The sequence below is a fragment of the Trichoplusia ni genome, chromosome 9 (assembly GCF_003590095.1).
Source record: "Trichoplusia ni isolate ovarian cell line Hi5 chromosome 9, tn1, whole genome shotgun sequence".
Classification (NCBI taxonomy): domain Eukaryota; kingdom Metazoa; phylum Arthropoda; class Insecta; order Lepidoptera; family Noctuidae; genus Trichoplusia; species Trichoplusia ni.
In genome coordinates this window covers 10,986,055-11,006,990 of record NC_039486.1, presented here as the reverse complement: position 1 = coordinate 11,006,990, position 20,936 = coordinate 10,986,055, and the positions used below count along the sequence as shown (strand labels likewise).

The following is a 20,936-nucleotide window of genomic DNA, read 5'->3' as shown; positions in this document are numbered from 1 at the left end:
TTGTTCGATTGTTGATTAATTATCATACGTTTCATCCCTTCTGGTGTCTGACAGTCTATCCTACCAGTATCTCGGTATGTGCTGATCTGGACCTGCTTAGACTTTTTAATTCTGAAGTTCTATAGACACTACTTTATCTGGGTTATTCGATCGTTGACAATCGTCAACCATCATCAAATCCCTCATTATGTGACCCAAAGAATCTCAATCTACTCTCAGAAACTAAACAAAAACATAAACACCCAAATCCAATTCAACCAACAATAAACTCTACAAGCCAGTTACTTACCATAGGTACCTACTTAGTCATACAATAACCACCGTCACAATTACTTCTCAAACATGTCCAGTGCACCGTGTAGTCACGAAGACGCCATATCTAATCAAGGCAGTCTGCCTAAGGACTGGCACTTATCTAACCGTTGTTGGCCCGCAATGTGGACACCACCTGATAAGCACTGATAGTGCACAGCGTGGCAACAGATGCCTCGTGAAGGACAATAAAGCTCTATTTCTTAAGTCAATGTTGGTTTTTATCAAGGGCATGGTTTACACTTGAAATAGTATCGACGAGAATTGAAAATAGTTCAATCAAAGAGTTAAGCGTACCTATTGCGGTCCACCGCTTGATTTAGCTTCGTAATGGTTCAGTCCCGTTCCTTCCTCTCTTAAAAACTGTTTCAATCTTTAACACCACAACCTGCACTTTTCAGGTCGTTTGTTTATCATCATCGAAAAAAGTCAACCAAATCGTTGGATCTAAGTTTAATGATACTTGAGAAAATAAAAGGACATTGCGACTGGATCGCAAAATTTGTCTTCAAGTTTTTATTTAGCTTCAAAAACTAATATTACTCAATGAAAGAACTCTGTTACTTTTATTGTCTTGTAATTTTATTAATTTACACACAAACTCAAAATTTGTTACTCTGGACCACGATAATTGACAAAATCCACTTCGGTATAATTTAACAACTAGATAAAAAATAAAACATAGCATGTTCACGCGAAAACTTCTATCAACTATTAAACCTACTGACCTAAGTGGTAAGTAAAAATACTTTACTGGATTTTGTCAAGTCATTACCTAATGGTACCAGAAGGGCTATACTAAAGCGAGATGCTCACAAACCACGGTGTAGACCGGAATTTCTTTCAAACTGAAAGAGTCCTATTTTCTGAGGTGATACTAGACCATATAGTGATATCTGAATAATTACACGTGTATAGTAATTTAAAATATTTTATGCGAAAGTGCAATGGAACTGGCCAAAGCTCTACAATAATTACATTCAGTATATTATAAATTATGAATCCTTGTTCATTCGGTTTACTAATACCGAACAGAAAGTTGCAACTTATTAGCAAGTACGTAAGTATCTAAGGATTCTTTCTATCGGCGGTCGCTGCAACAAGGCTGAAATACCTATCAATATCACACTAGTTTACCTTCAACAAAGCAAATATTGCCTTTAAAGTTACACGAGTACTGCAAATGGCAGTATTTTATCGTGTCGCCGTGTGTACTTACATCGAGAAACATGTGCAGCCGCTGATATTCCCATGCCCTGGCTGATAAACATTTTAACAATATTGTTGGAATATATTGTGTGGTTGCTAAGGAAACATTGGACCAACCTGTACATAAAAGTAAAGTTAGCAACTGCACGGATAGCCGAATGGTTCAGGTCGCGAGGCCTGAATAATATGTCATGTCAAAGTAATACGTCGCGAGTTCGATCTCTGCGTAGGACAAGTGCTTAGGTGATCTATGATTGCTTGCTTTAGTCTGGGTATATTTGAGCCAGTGACTTGAATGTTTGAACCCCCGCGACACTAGGATTCAAATATGAAATTAAAAAAAAAAATTGTGTAAAAATAAGAGAAATAATAACAATTTGTAAAAGGGCTAGGAAATAAAATAACTATAATATCCGTTATCTACTTCTATACGCCAATATTGTAAAAAATGAACATCCATTGCACTTTGTGACCCTTGCTTTATTCTAACACTTTCATACCTGACTGTACATTGAATGGTTCTGTTGGTCTACCTTTGTGATTCAGTGCCTCGACCTTCTTTTACCATAAGCCTGTTGCTACCCGGTGCAACACTAACATTTACTTGAGCAACAATACTTCATACAAATCACCTTGTTTCCGCGGCACGTCCAATTCAGAAATCGTTCGTATTAAATATGATGGTGTGCAATAATGAAATGAGTGTCAGGACCTCAATAAACTTCTAAAGTTATCTCCTATAACTTAAAATTAAACCTCTTCTAGCGAAATGGAAGTAGGTACTTACTCGACGAGTCACATTAATGACTCATTATTAACTCGTATAGAAATTTCACATTTTTCTATGGATTTCATCAGACGCACGTGTATCATATTATGTCGTATACCTAGACAATAATTATTACTTCAGTCATTATCTTCATCCAAGCAACTAATGGATAAATTGAGTAATGGATAAGATATGTTGTGATGGTCCAGCGGTTAAAACATACGACACGCGAGCGGATAAAGGTTCAAATCAAACAGATCCTTGCTTCGCACGACCGTTAGGTAATTTTTGGCTTTAAAAGTCCACATCTGACGACTATATTGCCCTGCTTAAAAAAAAAATATAGAACGAATATTCTGTCTTCACCATGTAAAAAAATCTCATTTGAAGATTCCAATCAAAGATGCAAATTCTATCAAAGTACATGTTTTCTCAATACAATCGATACTTATACAGAATATACTCAGTAGTAGTTAAGTACGTAAAACGACTTCGACCAAAGAATATAAATTGTATACTTGTATAGCTACGTTAATTGTGGCACAAAGGAAAATACGTACACGTGTAAAATGCAGGATACAAGTTGAGATATAATACACGCTTCTCTTGGCTATTTCTGCACAACAAAACATGTAGTAGAAACCTACTTTGGATATAATGCGAACAATTGCTATACAGTTATCTTTTTAGGACTTGTCAATGACGATAGTCATTTTTTTGTGTTGTTTTCTTAATAATTATTATAACATTACACCATAAATACATACTGTGACAATTTTAGGACATGGATGTTGCAATGCAGGCAAATTATTAACACGAAAAAAAGGACTGATTAATTTGTTTTAAAAGAATTTATCTGTAAGATATAAAAAATAAATTTAGAACGAATTACGTTCTGCGCAGTTGGGTGTTAAGGTTTGCAAAAATGGCCAAACCTTACCGGATCATTCTTGCTACTCTTTAAGCATAGGTACAATATGTAGTGTCAATGTCATAATGCGTTATTGAATCTTAGCGATGATGAGTTAGACGGCTTGATGCACCGGATAAAACTACGAGTCCTTCTGGGGACCTTGAGGGAGACCCACCATCAGAAGTGAACAAGACAGTAAGATAGGCAGACGCTGATATGATGTGATGGTGAAGCACACAAAATTTAAAGGATCAGGAGCAGAACGTAGGGATCCTCTGCCTACCTCTTCAATGATACCTACATAAGACTCGTGAACTTAGGATGATAAATTATTCCACTCCGTTACTCACAAGGTCGTTACTAATTGCTTAGGCATATGAATCATCTGTCACCGGCTATCTTTTATCTGCACATCGGAATCGACAAGGTGTGACCCATGTGGCACAGGGTTGCCTGAATTGTGAATTACCAACTTTTTAAGTCAATATTCACGATATTGAGATAAAAAAAAGAACACGCTCGTGCCGATGTGTGGGTTTGCGGTTTGATTTCTGCCTAGCTACAGTGCTATGCAAAGAGTGTGAAAAAATCCTTACCTACCCTTCCTTAAAGTGGTAACTTCTGCTAGAATAAACTACCTACTTAGTAACGTGTTCCGGAGCCACGATGTCTGGCTCCCCTTTCTCTCATGCATACGGCAGCAGTAGGCAGGCTCCCTCCCACTGCGATAACCGTATTCATGACGGTTAGACGTTCCTCCAACTCTTAACTTAGTGTTTGGAGTGGCATATACGTACCAACTGTTGATAGGGAGCATATAACCTAAGGCTATCGACGTGTCTTAAAGTGATTATAAAAACATTAAAAGATCATCCTTCAGAAAATCTGAACATTCGTTTTTCTTATAGATTGCATTTAAAAACTATAGTTTCCGGCACCCCTACAAAAGAAGTCGCGTCATACCTTGCAAACATATAACGGACTTTTCACGAACATCGATGATAGTGTTTTATCATTAGATTTAAATCAATTAGCTAAGATTAATGTAATTAGGTCCTTAGAGACACGTTATCATCGTAGCTTTTTGTAATGCATCAATAATATAAAAAAAACCCACTAACTATACTCAGTTATTCCTATATTCCTGCTGATAACTGATGCTGATGCTTATATAAAGATGAATCTAATCAAAATTTAAAAGAAAAAGGAAATATGAAATCTTTATTTCTAAATGCATAGTCATCAATGGTAGTTCTTAGAATCTGATAAATACTTACTATATTTAGGGTTGTAACAACATATAGAGTCATGTTTAATGGAATAATTTGTATTTACGTCGCTTGTACTCGTAACTTGTTTTTTTAGCGTAATTTGTAGATTTTTTTAAAGACCAATTTCTTATGGTAAATCTAATCAGGCAACCTTTTTTCTCATTTGTTTGCCTACCGTGTACCTTCTCTATCGAGATAGAGAGATAGAAATCGAGATAGACACGGGCTCGTCCTACAGATAACTTTAAGTATTTCTATTTACTATTTAATACCATATAGTCGACATAAGCACCTACATGTACAATAAAATGACAAAGTTACTCTCATGCTTTAAGTTATTCTGAAACAAAATCGTTAGCTATCACTTCCCTACTCTTTAATCCGTCATTTTAAAAACTGTCACGGGCGCCGAAACCACAATAACTCAAAATTGTAAATAGACGCCGGTATCATTATAATTCACCAGGTGTTTATTATAGCTGTCAAAAAGTTATCAGGCTCCACCATTTGTATGACAATGAGTCCGCGGACGTGTGCCAGCCCTACAAGTATCGTCAAACATCGTGCGCTGCGTGTGCGCAGGCCGGGTGGCAACAAGCTGTCTACTCGCAACCAATTATCTATGCCACCATAATAGATACTGTAAATTCGTACTGATATTATTATGTGGGTGTGGATAACGTAACAATAAATATTTAAAATTAGGTAATCCGTCAATTCTTTCAGTCTTGACTAGTGAATAGTTATCCCTTTGATGTAACTTGGCACAACAATAGTACCAGGATTCCTCGACTCGTGTTCGACTTCTTAGAACTCATCCTAAACTAACATTGGTTACGTGGCGTCTTGGAGTTACCTGCCTCAAAAGTATATCGTGTCGTAAGATTCCCAACACCTAAACACTGACAGAGATAAAAAATAATTCTATAAATAAACATGCGTGTTAACGGAAGCTGGACACCCAATTAGCAAAACATTTTATCCTTGCATCTGCCTATCGAAAGGGAGATACTTAAAACCACTGAGCCGTGATGCGTTTTGAAGATAACGTACAATATTTTATAATGTGGCCTCTAATTAGATTAGACATCAAATATTATTCTGGCAACTAACTTTATTTGGAGCACAACAAAAAAATCTAATATCGGTTATTTTATTTAAGTAATATAACAATTAGCAAAGTGGGCCATATGATATTAGCTTAATGATTAGTGCATCATTAGTGTACTGTCGCAAAAACTTGAAACCTGGACATGAAATCACAAAATAAGTACATAGTTAAGTAGGCGAGGAGTGTCTTATATTATTTGCATAGCTGCACATTGAATAAATACTTATGTAAATTAGTAACACTAGCCACAATAATTTATTATACCTCGTGTTGCATTCAATATCACGTTCTTAGAAATACAGCTTTTTTCTACTGAATACCTTGTCGTCTGCGTTGTCTGCTTAAGTACGTGTTTTCCTTCAAATCACAGATGCATGCAAGGACAGTGACTGTGCTTTTATTACACCATGATTTATTATTATTGCAGGGTTACGAATAGGTAAGTAATTACATATTTTAATGAAGTCGCTTAAAAAGATGACGTTTTTTTGGATAACCTGAAAATTTTTGTTTTGACCCAAATTTGCATTAATATTGTGAAAGTGTAGTAAACAAATTATTTAAAATTTGCAATGCAACTCATAAAAAATATTGAAAAGTAACCCGTATCAATCTTGGCCAACTTGGGAATAAAACTTTGAAAATTAGCGCTCGCTCTATGATTCTACTCTATGCAAAACACTGCCATCTATGGCGTAGATGGCAGTACCAGCAACTCGATGAGTTTAGTATGTTTGGTTACGAAAAAAATATAATTGCATTATGTATTAATCATTATTTAGAAATGTTGATATTATGTAGGATATATAAGTGTTTTCTATAATTATTTCACTCAGTATATTATTTAATGTGCATGATAAGATGTTTATATTTGAAATCTGGCGGTAATACATGCGCGCTCATAGCGCCACCTTGCGAGCTTATCAATAACATAAATGAACAAAGAGAGCTAGCTAGCCACCACTAGAAATTAAGGTTGTGTTTTATCTTTCTCTAACAAGCGCGTACTACGCTAGTGTAAAAGAGACACGTAGTACACTTTCGGCCATCATAACCATCTTTCTTTCTTGTGCAACTGTTTCTCTTCGGCCGTGTACTAGTGCAAACGCAGGATGGACGCCATTCGCGCGAGATAATTTTTTCATCGCTCGTGAAGCGAGATTTGAACGCGTTCGGTGCCGGGCGTGGAGCTATGCTATAGTGTATTCATTGTTCGGTGCTTTCGGTCTGGCGGTGCGGTGTGGAAGTGCTCGGTGCTGGTCGCAGCCTCGGCTCGGCTGGAGGCAAGGCAGCGAGGCTCGGCGCGTGCAGCGCGAGGCATGGCGGGCGCGAGCTGAGCGCCGGTCGCGGCCTCCGGTGTCAGGCCGCTCGCGCTCCGCCGCCGGCCCGATGAGCGGGGCACGTTCTGCGCGGCGGAGGTTATTTTATGGGTATTTGCGTGAGCTGCCGGCGCCGCGAGCGAAAGGCACCAGAGAAGCGGTCGGTGCCGGGAGCGGGCGGGCCCGCTAAGGGCACTGCGGCGGCAGAGCTGCTGCCGCGGCGCGTGAACCGACTGACAGCCATGGCCAACTCCATGTCTAACATCAAGATGACAAACCCTCTCAAGGGCATTGTTAGCAGGCGCCGGAAGCGCTACACCAAGGACGGATTCAACCTGGACTTAGCCTGTATCCTTTTATGTGCGTTAGTGTTGTTGCCGTGCGCCGCGATCCACTCTCGCGGCTCGAGATCGATGTTGTGTGTCGGTGAGTCCTTTATGTGATCAAACCCGTGCTCCCGGCCTTGAGATTTTATTACACATGTACCTACTACGGTATCGTTTATTCTCGTAAAATCACCTTGGAATTAGCGTGATAACCTAGCTTGACCATCCTTTTAGTTTTGTCAAGGGCACTCAATTCATAACCTATAAACTACATTCATAGAAGTGAGCTGAACATGGCTCTTGATTTATAGGCCATACTCTTTGATAACATTATTGTAAACCTATTTACAGCAAAATTAAGTACCACGAATGTCCAAAAATGTCATCTGACAGGTCCCATTAGGGTTACAAGGTCCCTTGTATAAACGTACGCACTAAACGCTCGTTTTATTCATAAACTAGAAATGAAATTAACCTAAAATACCTGATATATATTTCAAATAGTATAATACATGTAAGCAAAAGTACATTTTCATTTGCAACACAACAATTACCTAGCTAGAGAGCAATGAAATCTGGCATGGCAACAAGATATATAACCTATAACTTTGTATATATAGGCTTATAGTACATGCCTATTATGTCTGTGTACATAGAAACTATCTTATTATCATTGTGGAGTAGTGTCAAGTGTGAGGAATTATAAAATAGGGTGATCATATGATAATATTTTAGATGAAAATTTAATTAACTGTTGCTTGATGAAGTTTTTGTTTTAACACTTTGCCTGGCCGGCTGTATAGCTGTTAAAAAAAGTGACTAACTATTAACACTTTTATGTAAATAAAGTTGTATTTGTACACTTAGTACAAAAAATAATAGTGAAGTGCATTTTTTGCTGCCATTAAATGGTTTTGTATCTAGAATAGAGTTAATCGGAGCTCAGGTGCAGTACACAAATGATATAACATACATAATCAAGATTTGATTAGGGGTAGTCTTTTATCATGTCGTATAATAGTTATCAGATAGGTGTATTATTATAAAATCATCATCATTAATTTATATTGTTCACGTTGGTAATTGCATAGATATATCAAAAGTAGGTATTTGGTTGCTAACTGTGTAATAACATTGAACGGCAATGTGTTGGTCAGCGGTTCTGTTTACCTATTTACACTAGATTCTCCTTGTCATATTCCTTACTCATCTTTTTCAGTCTTATTGATCCACACAACTTTATTTAGGCTAAATGTAGGTTAGGTTAAGATTTACATACTAACCTTGTACTTTTTGTAAGTTTGTATCAAAATATAAAACCATCAATAGCAACAATCTATGATTGACATTAGAGCATTTTTTAAGATAGTACTTCAATCGTATAGAATATGAATAGTGAGCAATACTTAATGTAACAAGTTAATGAAGTAGTTCTGATGCTTGTTTAATTTTACTATAAATGCCAATAGTATTGAGTAATCTTAATTGCAATGAAATTGTATGTTTTCAATTAATTATTGCATGATCTCATTATTTAATCAACAATTCCACTAAAATTACAATACATCTGCCGATAAACTGAAAAGAAAACCTGTGAACCATGAATTGCCTAGACAGCTAGCACAACATTGCATTAACCTTACTTCAGCTTTAATCAAGCGTAATAAATTAGTTTTCATATAACTTCTGCTAATATCAATGTTCAGTGAGGTCGTTCACCCACTTATGTAGCTAAAATGGGTTACATATCAGCCTTCCTATCAGTGTGATTGCATTTTTTATTATGCCAATACACATTGCCTGCTTTTATTAATTTGTAATGCTAAAAAGTGATTAGGGCTGAATTTATTGTTATGTATTTTATTCAATAAAAGTGAATGAATATCTTAAATATTCTAATTTGTGAATTATGCTAAACGCATTGTTATGTTTATGGTACACAGGCTGTTATTTCAGTGAAATTGTTTTCATGTTTCATTCCTTGCTGATCCTGAATAGAGTGCTTAGAAAATGATAGGTTCTAATTACCAGAGTATGTGTTTACAAGCATCAGCAATGTTTATAATAAATCTTTTAATTTAACTAGAATGTCTTCAAGACAGTTGTTTGCAAAAGACTTATTTCATGATAGGGACTTGTCATGCAGTAACGCTGTTACCACACACACCATAGATGCTTAGGGAAGTATATATAAAATATATCTGTTTTGAATATTACAACTCTTAAATATTATGCCTATAGTACAAATAACTGGCATTTACCTCAACCATGAATACAACACTACAGATAAATCACCCACTAATTTAAAAATACATAAGAAAATTTCTAATGTCATTAAAATTATGACTGGTGTAGAGTTAATAAAACAATGATTTATTATATTGAGAATAAAAATGCAAAGACATAATATAATAAAATAAATTAATAAATTATAAACATACATTTAAATAATTTATAAAATTACAAGTTTTATGTCTAGTATTTAGAATAAGATATTCTGCATATTTTATACAAGATTACAGTTTAATTTAAAGTTTACCTAAATAATGAGCTCTGTATTTGGTAGCTCTATTCGTTATTGAGTGCCTTAAAGCTTCTTCTAGTGCCTTAAAAGCTACTTATTGTTGTATATAATATGCCATTTTGCAAATAAGCTGCAGGATTGTCTTGCTTTTGTCAGAAGGAATAATTACTTTATGAAATGTGTTTTCTTAGAAATTCATGATGCTTTCTATCATTATTTCTTATGAATTCATCGACTGATATCCGAAGATTCGCGTTGTTTATAAGCACTTTTATTGTAGGTTATCTTATAAATCCGGATGATTAGGTGTTATACCAATGCAATGGTACGTCGGACGTTGAAAGAGCTAGAGTCGACTCCGTGCAAAACAGGCGAAAAGCCGCGACCGTCGTCGTGTTTTGATATCGCCAGTCCGATATGTCTTCGCGTAGCACATACCCTCGGCGTCGTTTAAAGTCATCAGAATTTCGCCCTAATAATAATTATTATTCGAAAGCTTATGTCAGTTTCATGTAAATCCTTAAAAAAGGTGATTCTTAATTGTTTCCAGATTAAGCTTTTTCACACTTTTAAATGCATTCTATTTAAATAGGCGATCGTAATGTTCTACAATCCTTTGTTCAAAGCACATTCAACTAAAACCATTAGACTGCATTATTAAAACACAGAAGACTATATTTTATAGGGTAACAGCTATAAATCATGTTTTGTGAATCTTTAATATATATTTTACGCATTCATACTTCATAAAGTTTCCTTCGCTTTATTTCAAATTGGAGAAGTTTGAAAGAGTTGTTTTCGTCTCAGCATTGTAAATTCGCAAGTTGTAAGCCATGGAAATGATAAGTAATCAAACTGAAATCATTTTAAAGATTTTGCAGAGCAAGGAGGAAATGTATTGTTTAATTCATCGGCTCCTGTCTACAGTTGTTTTTTTTTTTCTATGATCCATCTATGTACGTCATATCATAGACGCAGAACAATCCAACTGCATGTGCAGCATATCGTTATTTCATCCTGCTTCTTAACTAATGTTGTGCATCCATTATAAAAGTCGCAAAGTGACGCGTTGATATATCGAGAATTACAATGTTTATAAGTTCAGAACATAGTGAATTACTGAATTCATAATTTTAATATGTTTCTCTGTGTACACACACTAAGATATTATTACATCGTCATAGGTATCCGTTAGCGTCTGCCAATGTAAAACGCTTGATGTCTGTCTATCCAGGCGCCATAATCTCGTGTACATTTCCTCCTCTTCCTTAATATTTGTTCGCCACCGGACTTGGCACTGACACTGGATATTCATTCACGATAGCAATAAACTTTCTTTGATATAAAATGTAATGTTTAGTCTTCAACTTTATCATAGAAAGAGGATGATCGTATCGTAACTTACATGTAGAAATTGAAGGCATTTCCTGCTTGATAAATACTACAATTTAAATACCTTTTTTAAACAAGAAGTCGCGTTTTTTAATCATTGCTCAAACAGTAAAAAACATACTTGATTTTAAACTCTACCTCCGTCCAATAAAACTTGACTAAATTAATACCACATAAATTAATTTTGAGGTATTATATCCGCGACACACTAAGCTACCAGCTTTACTTAAGACCAAAATCTCTCTTAATATAAATATACGCGTATATCATACTTTATAACACAAATCATCTTTAATGTATGCACGCTAATACTTTGAAGAGAAAGAGCCATAATATTTAATAAGAAATCTCGAACCGCAGAGTTATAGCGAGTTCATAAATGACCTTCGGCCACCACTTCGCTTGGCAACGGCATAATACTCAATTGATTCCAAAAGGTATCATTAAACCGTTCTTAATTTAGAAGTTACCTTGTGAGCTGAGCTTTATAAAAAAAACTTGACAAGCATCTATGCTCATAATAATGTGGGTTCTGCGTGAAATGCTTATGCGTCGAGTGGGAAATTTGACAATAGTTTACATTGCTATTTAGTTTTTGGCATATCTTTTTTTATTAAAGATTTTACTGATTTGTAAATAAAATTATGCATGATTGTAGAGATGTTTTTTTTTTCAATTCATTATGTACATGACTCATTTGCACATTGTTTTGCATTAATATAGTATAAAGATGCCAAAATAATTTAATAATATTGTCCCGTTTGGTAACTACCTTACAAATGGCAGAAAGGACTCCTAAATGTATAGTAGTGAAACCAAGGCTGAACACATAATTATCTACAATTAAAAATAAATTACAACAAAACACTAAATAAGTAGCCACTCGCTAATTTAGCTATATTACATATGAAACAAGTGTATAGAGTATAACAGTTATGACTGATTTTGTTAATAAGTTTTTAGAACAGAATAACACGTGTTGCATTGATCGTATTTTCGCTTTCTGCTAGGACTTTATTAAAATTCGGGTAGTTCTACAACCGTAGCGTGATGCTATGCTATATTAAGCGGATTAGAAGATTCTATTCACGTAATATAATTAAAGCGTAACTATTATGTGTAGCGTAAATCTATGAGAATCAAGATGCCTAATCGTTTTCATATCAATTTATAGAAAAGCATTACGTGGTTGTGTGTAATAAAAAGAGTTAATTATTTGTAAATAGTTCTAACAATAATGAAATAATTGTTAAACGCAAATAGTTTACCTCCGTTGTTATAGCATGCACATTAATAAATAGCGCGATATAAAAAAGCTCTTATAATGTTAGCGATAAGTCTACTTATAGATTGCGATAACACGATCCGTGCTTACTTCTGTATAAACACCTCTATTGATTTATTATCAATTGTGCTTTGCATGTAGCTACTTGCCTTCATAATTACCAATTACGTTCACAGATATCTGCATGTGACGACGTACGTCGGTTTCTTGCGACGTTACGTTACATTGTATGCAATTGTTTCTTAACGTGTCATTAGGACGAACATTTATTTACTCAATTCATTTTCCCCATCTGCTACTGTAGAATATCGCACGAACTTTATCTAACGAGTAAATTTAAACTGACATTTATTCAATATAAATTCTAACATTATTTTTCATGATAAAGAGCGCTTAGCTTAACAAGCTTGGTTCGCTTAATTAATTATTAAAAACTCGAATAAAAATGTCTTAAGATAATCGAATAAGGAGACGACAAAGTCGTATTCAGCGTCATGAATAATGATGCAAATTAAAATATTCAGCTTTCATAATTATACAAAGATATTTATGGTCACCGAGACAGATATTAAAATTACAAAAAAGTCTGTGCCGTACGTCTGCCGGGGTCGTTGACTTATAATATGCAATTGTAAAAAATCAATGTAACTACCTAATCCCGAAGCGTTGGCATACAACAAAGGTCTGCATTATTAACAATGGTTGTTAACAATAAAAAAAAAGGTTTTTAACCGCTCGATTGTTTCAACAGCGTTTCGTACTTGACATTATAAGTAATAGCACGTCGTAAAAACAATATTGCACGTGATTTGATGCACTAAAATTGGCCAGCTATACTGTATGATATTCAAAGTTAATACATTTGGTCGACGTACGCGAGGCATAAACATACATTCGCTATCATTCGCACTCAAGATCTAAAAACGTTAACATTAATAAACCCATAATGATGTGTCTGTCTGTACATCAAATGTTTACTGATGAAACCAATTCCAATATTCGGTAATTCTTGAATCGAGTAAGTCCAAACATGATCTTGCCATTACTTTGTGGAAAACTGCAGCTCATTTCTTTGTTCATATAATTTTAAGGCAGGCTCAGACCAATTTAAACGATGTCTTTATAAAACAATTAAATGTAAAGTGCAATAAAGAGTGCATTGCCAAGTGGGTCGTATAATTTGTAAATGGTCAAGTGCTTAAAAATAAAATCTTATTACTGTTATCTCTGATGGCCACTCATTACAAAACTGTTTTCGGATACTCAATAAAGTGAAATAGTTCTGCAGACGCTGACAAGATTCGTCGCTGAGGCCATAAACGAGAACGTCTTTGTTTTCGTAGATTTTATTTATTTTCTATAACTTATATCCAATGAATGTTAAGTCTATCAAAATGTAACAAACAGTATGTATTAAATGAATTTAGGTTACAAGCGAACGCACGAATATAATATTCATTTTTACAAACCATTTGCACAAAACTTTGGTTTATTACAATACCAAAGCAAAAGAACCATGTATAATCCAAAAATAGCCTCGTATGTTTTCCGTATTCAGCTTTTAGTTTTAAAATATAATTCTCGTTTAGGCACGGCGCTAGCAATTGAGTCCAGTTTGGTGAATAGGCCCATACAACTAATTATAACTGTTCTTTATAACCTACACATGTAAAACGTGGTCTACAAAAGATGCACGAATAAAAACAACTTCGTTATCGAACTGAGAGTGGAAGGGATACTCTAAATAAGTAATTTATAATGAAGCCAATTTTATCCATGTTTAGCATATGAAACAAACCAACCAAATTCCTGACCGCTATAATAAATATGTTATCAGGAAATCAAAGTCTCGAGTGTCAATATTCTTAAAAGAATTGAAACTCTTCGCGTCGATCGAGTCGATTCGTGGTCACGAAAGAAAAAGTTGCGTTTTACGACTCCCTCGAGAAGAGATTAGGAATGAATTGGATTGAAATTTAGGGCCCTTAAAACTGTTGCCATAATTGGTATTTTCTACTTAGCTACTATATTAAAGAACAAAAAAATACATTCTTCATTTGAAATTATACACTGTGAGCCTCGAAATGTAAAAACGTTTTGTACTAACAAAAGCTCAAGAAGCTCTATATAGCAAGGTTAATTTATTCGTTTTTTCTCACAGGCAGAGTAAAAAATGCAATTCTTCCGGTACGTTTCCATAGAATACATTGTTTAACTTGTGAAACTCAAGGTCGTCAGTTAAAAGATGTGGCAGTGAAATTATATTACGAGTTTAACGTGCATAGCAACAATGCTTCATTTACATAACTGGGCGCTCGTCCGCTTTTTAGAGTTCCTTAGTGAAACAATTATTTTTTGTAATTCTTTGAAGACGAACAGCAGAAACATTCTTTGCATGTCAGTCAGCCTGTCACAATCTCTTTTCAAACGTGTTTTAAAAGTCTACCTCTCTGAAGTTTGCTCTAGTATTGTTGCGTAGAACTTCAGATCTGAATAGTTACACTATAGGTACTTTAACAATAAAGTAAAATGAAAACGTTTTAATAAGTAATTTTCGTTGGCCCCAAGCAGTTTTGAAGTTTTAATATTTTCTTGTATTCAAACAAAATACAGATTGAGAACCCTATTTCGTGCATGAAATGGTGACTTGCCGGGTATTTAATTAACTTTTAGGCTGTGGACCGGAGTATGCTTTATTTTTTTGAAAGAACGTGATTTTGAAACAAAATTAGATGAAGTTGATTGTCCGTGGAGATTGCGTGCCAATTATTTAGTTATTTTTTCGTGCTTTTATCTAAGCACGTCTTAAGTTTTCTTTCCCATGTCGGGTTTTCTGTAAAAGTTAACTACTAATTGAAATCGGATTTATATGCGTAAAGATTCATAATTCACTGTCGAATCAGGATCGATTTGTGTTGTGATAGTTCATTAGGGATGATTATATTTTTTTCGAGTGTCCTTGCATTTTAATGCATAATAATAGATATGTATTTTCTCTTTTATCAAGGGAACATTATTAAATCAAATTACAGTGATCCAAACTAACTCTTGACCACAAGATTGTTTATAATTTAACTTTTTCTCCTAAATTTTATCTTTGTATTTTTGGTGCTCAGGAGATTTTTACTTTTCCCTGTTCTCGATAATTTATAATACCAAATAGTTTGAGTAAAGTTTTCTAACTTCGAAAATAACATTGAAACCATTCTGTGAAGCTTTAATACACTGTTCTCAGTCGTCAGTCAGTAACCTCTACCACATTCGTGACTTGAATTGTTTGCAATAAATAACGTATTTTACTACTTATTAGGCTGATCCTCTTTCAATCATATATTAATTGTAGCACTATTCGTATTTTTGCAAATTGTATCTACTTAGATGGGCCATTAGTACCTAGTAGTTTAAATAGAACATCTGCATATATGTGAATAGATAACGTCGTCACGCATAGAGTTCCCATGGCCTCCAAATATTGCTCTAAGGTAACGTTGGATATAAATTACAAGATTTTTAGGCACTTCTCTGTACGTGAACCTTATCTTATTTGAAAAGGTTCGCTAAATACCCATAAATTTTGATTATCGTTAGCCTACAAGACTATGCGTGTTAAACTTAAAAATACAAGGCATTTACATCACACCTGTCTTACGAAACAATATATGTATAAGAAATAACTATAAATCTTATCAGAAAGTTAACGAATTTAATTACTTGTCAAATAAATTAACTCAATATCGCTACAGAATTTTAGTTTAATTCCTTTTTCTGAGGCTATTTATCTTTTTGTGGTAGGTATACTGAAACAATGCCGTAAATAGGGATGTACGCGTGGCAATATTGCTACGTTTTCCTATAATGTCATATACGTAGATACGCTCATAGAAACTCTAATGATAAATAATAACGTGTATAACGAGCACATTTTCTGACGATAATAGCCTTAACGAGATTATCTACTCAAAAGGATCGTGTACTAATTTACGTAATTGATGTCAAGAATCGAGGTGATTGCGAGTCAAAGGTTAAATCAGCCTAAATCATTAAAATTCATCGTGCTACACTAAATCTAACCGAACAATTCTATATGCAGATTTGCAACCTAGCAACAAGACACCGATAGATTTACCACCTACTTATATTGCAAAGATGTCTCGATGCGTGCATAAAAAAACTCGCTTAGCGACACAAAAAAAGCCAAGAATAAATGACAGAAGTTGTAAAGGATAGGTAATCTTGTTTGGTTGTCGAATATTGGATAAACTCACCGGGTTCCATAATGGATTACATTGTTGATGAAATCGACCGGAAGGTTACGAGAATATTGAACTAACTAGTTCTCTTTGATTTTCGGATTTAGTTGTTGGGGAATCTTCTCTCTAATTTAATTCAATGCCAATTCGCTACACAAAGTTGCTGTAGTTTAGAACTGGATGCTAAGATCTATAGAATCTTTGTTCAAAGAGGTGAATAGTTGGTCATAGTTACTCGTATATCGATTCCAAGAATATGTCAGAATTTGAACGCCTTAACCTATACGCTAATTACTTTGCGTGATCAATTAAATTTTGCTTTACAGAAATCATAACCAATTGTTAGCATTCATTAATTCTTTATTACGATACATGCCTTCAACTATCTGGCAGCCTCAGTTTCTGAATGTTGATTCGTCAGCATCAGATAACTCAGTTCAACCTATAAAATTATGTATTTTTATGACTTGTTATAAGGATAGTACTTTTTTTACGAACAAACTAATTTAGCATTTCAAACACAGAAACCCTCATTAACATTTTACTGGTGAGTCTTCCCTCAATTAAGTTATCATAATTATAATAAAACGACACCCCGGTGTCATTATAATGACTTAATTAAAGTATCATCTTTACTTTTGGGTTGCGTTTTCCTGCTAGGCAGATTGAGTTGCTATGACTTTAAAGTGGGTTCATCAGTTTTCGTTTATTCGGTACGTACAGCTGATCTATGTAATTAAGTCAGCAAAGTTGGATCTTTTTGGTTAAAGAGAAGATTGATTAGGATATTGCTACCAAATATCATGAGACGGTTAAAGATATCAGTTAGTAAAAAAATATTACTCGCATTTTATGAGACCTGTTTTAAAGTCAAATTTTGTTTTAGTTTCAGGATAAAATTTGTTTATCTGACAAAATAATCTGTTGTTTTTTAATGTTACGCGTGAATGCCTTTTCGTTCAAGCTACGTACCTTTACTGTATTATTGAATTTAGAGCACTTATAATATATAAGGTAATTCGATAACAAATAAACATAAAACGATTTTGTTGAATGTAATCGAATCAGTATTCTAGTTAATTACGTTGCGGTGAAACAATCGATCGAAATATCCGCATTTGACAAGCCACCGAACGTCTTCAATCGCATTATTTAACACTTATTAAAGTGTCCATATGTAGGTCACCTGGGGTGATTCATATGCACGCTATGGTAACTTGCATGTATAATTCAGTCTGCAAATGGTTGATAATCTTTTTTCACATGTGTCAGCGTTGAGCTCCTTTGTGTAATTGGATTTCTTTAGGTTATTGCTCCCTAAGCCGGTTCAATAGTAGAAGCTCATTCGAAAAGGTGAATTTATTGTAAAACTTGAGTATGTGTGCACACGTTATGCACGTATTCTATACGAATGTTCGCAGTACGCTGCGTTAGATCAAATGTATGAACTCATTCGTGCCGTACACTGCCATAGCAACAAGCAATTACGTAAATGATTCTCGTTTTTTTTATTCCTCGACCATATCGCTTCGTTCGTTTTCACTCGACGTGTTTGTTTTTTTTATATTTTGAATATTCCTTTTTTTTCATAATGACCACCATCTTCAGTGACTGTAACAATGTATGCAATTATTGCTATCAGTGTATATTATTACAGCAATTTATTCAACTGTTGGCTGTTTCTGTTTTATTTATTTGACGTGCATAGCATCATTTCCACTTAAGGCCAGGTAAGTTTAGTAACAAAAATTATAATTACATCCTTTACTCCGCCTTTGGCATGTCCACCTGCGTAATTTGCTATCAAATAAATCATTTGCGCTTTTTGGTTCAAAATTGCATTACTTCTAAACGTCTGGAAGAATAAAAATTGTAAAATGCCGGACAGGTTTTTTAAACACCTTTATTTTTCTTTCACATCTTTGTTCATTATAATAGTAGTGTGAAGTCGCTGTATACTATGTAGTTGTTCAAAGGCAGTTGGAAAGCCAGAGCGGAAGATACGGGCGAGCGCGGTAGCGGCACTCCGTCCTTGATACTGCGATGACGTGCCGTGGCTAATAGCCACACCCTCAAAATTACGTTTGAAGCAAAATCTGAAAACAACAATAACTGAATGTCAGTTTTGTACAGATATATGATTACCCCTTTGTTAGCGGCTTAGTATATAAGCCAGCATATTCTTTAGCTAGACGGTTATTATTTTGGTGCAATCAAATTTAGATTTGGCCCACAATCATTACCAGATAATTTATGTCTTTAGGATACTTAACTGCTATAAAACAAGTATTTTCGTGTGCATATGAACAATACATAACTATGCTTTGCAATAAACCTCGAGATTCCTGGCATAATACTGCTTTTTATTTACAAGCAAATAATGCTGTTCTTTGTCCTTCATTTCATTTCCTTCATAGCAAAATTTGATATATTTTAATTAAAATCGACTTGTAATATCAATAATCATGTCATTGTTCTGCAATGTTATGCCATGGCAGTACTAAAGTAGTCGAGTCAAGCTAGACCCAAGGTCTAGTAAATTTGTCCTGTGAATAGTTGCATAGTCACACAGCACGCACTAAAACAGTAGCCGTGAAAAATCTTAAGTGGACTTAATATTTGAAGCGCGTAACAAGTGTTGTGTGGCAATCGCGGCGCGCTTATAAGTTAACACCGTCGTTCACTATTACACCTAGTGTTATCTTAGTGTTGTAATCTGATATTACGTGTTTTTAGCGGTGTCTCGTCGTTTTTCAACGGCCACTAAAGGCTTGTTTACACGTACAATGATTTACTGTCAAGTTAGGGTTATCTAGTTTTAAGTTATTACAGCCGACATTTCATTACTTAACGTAACTTTATTAGGTTCATAAATATCACTCCTTTTTGGATGTAGATTAGGAAACAACCATTTCGATTACATTTTATACATTATTTTTGAAGAAACCTCGTGAATGACTCCGGACAGTATGGGTGTAAACAATGCTGGCAAGTGACGAGTGTCGGCCCTTCAAGCTTTATATAACTTCCCTGAAACGGTATTACATATTTTAATTTAGCATTTAATAAAAATCCGAGGAGCCGTTCGTGTTTCAGCGAAAGCCCGCTTGTGATTTTCAACAACAAAAGACCTTGATGTTAAAATCTAACCGACTTGTTTTTGAGGCTACGTCGTTGTATGTATCTCTTGATTAATTTGACTAATCCTTGAAAAAAACTTAGAAACCTTTGAAATTCCGACAGCAAGATTGCTAATTTCCAAAATATCTTCAAGTACGGTGAAGTGGTGACCCCAAAAGGCACTCGTCAACTGAAATTGAGTAATATTCCTCATTTTCTATATCCATGCGACTTCGTATTACTTATTTCCGTTTCTGAGTTATTCCTCAGATATCCATTTACGTCGATGTATCTTCGAGGAGTCTTCATCGTCCAGTCGAGGCTCAGATCTCATTTGAACGTTCCCGAGGTCGAAAGTTGAAACCACTTGCCGCGTCGGCTTGCTATCTTAATTTCAATAATATTCATAGAAGTTTTAATTTTTGAGAAGAGTTTTATGTTCATTTTGGTTTAATTTAGCGCATTCGGATTAAGGAACTGGATGTTTTTTACGTATTTTTCAGATGATCGAAAAATTTTGCGATTAAAATTTTAAATGAAGTTCTGACGAAACAAGAATTAATTCAACACGTTCTCTTAAATCTTGCATTGCGGTGTATTTGAGTCTACATTGAGCATAGGACACACTGTCCTTGTTTCATTTGCTCTGTATTAATATAGTCATACTTTGTAATTAGCATGCACCAGCTTTATATGACCTTTGCCTTCAGTCACGATATTCGCATTTTCTTCTTATTTTTTTTTGTTTGGCTGCAGTTAAAAGATCTGTAAATGGATTGTTTACACTGGAAGCATGTTTTTGCACGTCTGCGTTGATCTTATCTAAACAAACGGCAGTGATTTTATATTTTGGTATGCCTTTGTGTTCCCGATTTGTTTGAGTACTCAGATTAGTAAATTAATGACAGTATTTAACCTTATAAAATCACATGATATTCGGTGTGTAATATTAAAAAATAACTTTAAAATGATTATGTTACTCTCACACCAAAAAGAAAAATGGCCGTCCCATTTTAGATAGATGTTAGCATTTAGTGTTATTTATTTTTGCATTCAGTTGGTAACGTTTATTTTTATGTAATCCAATATTAAATAAAATTATGTAATATTTGTATTATGCAAATCGTAATACCTA

The 20,936-nt window shown here is 34.7% G+C and overlaps 1 protein-coding gene across 2 annotated transcripts in view; it reads left to right on the top strand.

The window, feature by feature from the left end:
- Window positions 1–6,161: 6,161 nt before the first annotated feature.
- Window positions 6,162–20,936, top strand: part of LOC113497664 (phosphatidylinositol 3,4,5-trisphosphate 3-phosphatase and dual-specificity protein phosphatase PTEN) — a 44,107-nt gene continuing 29,332 nt past the window's right edge. The window contains exon 1 of one of the 2 annotated variants that reach the window (XR_003400912.1): window positions 6,162–7,252. Coding sequence is in view for 1 of the 2 variants with exons in the window: in XM_026877330.1 (XP_026733131.1) it covers window positions 7,012–7,252 (241 nt within the window). In the remaining variant the exon portion in view is untranslated. The remainder of the gene's footprint in view (window positions 7,253–20,936) is intronic. The other variant, XM_026877330.1, reaches the window with a different exon arrangement.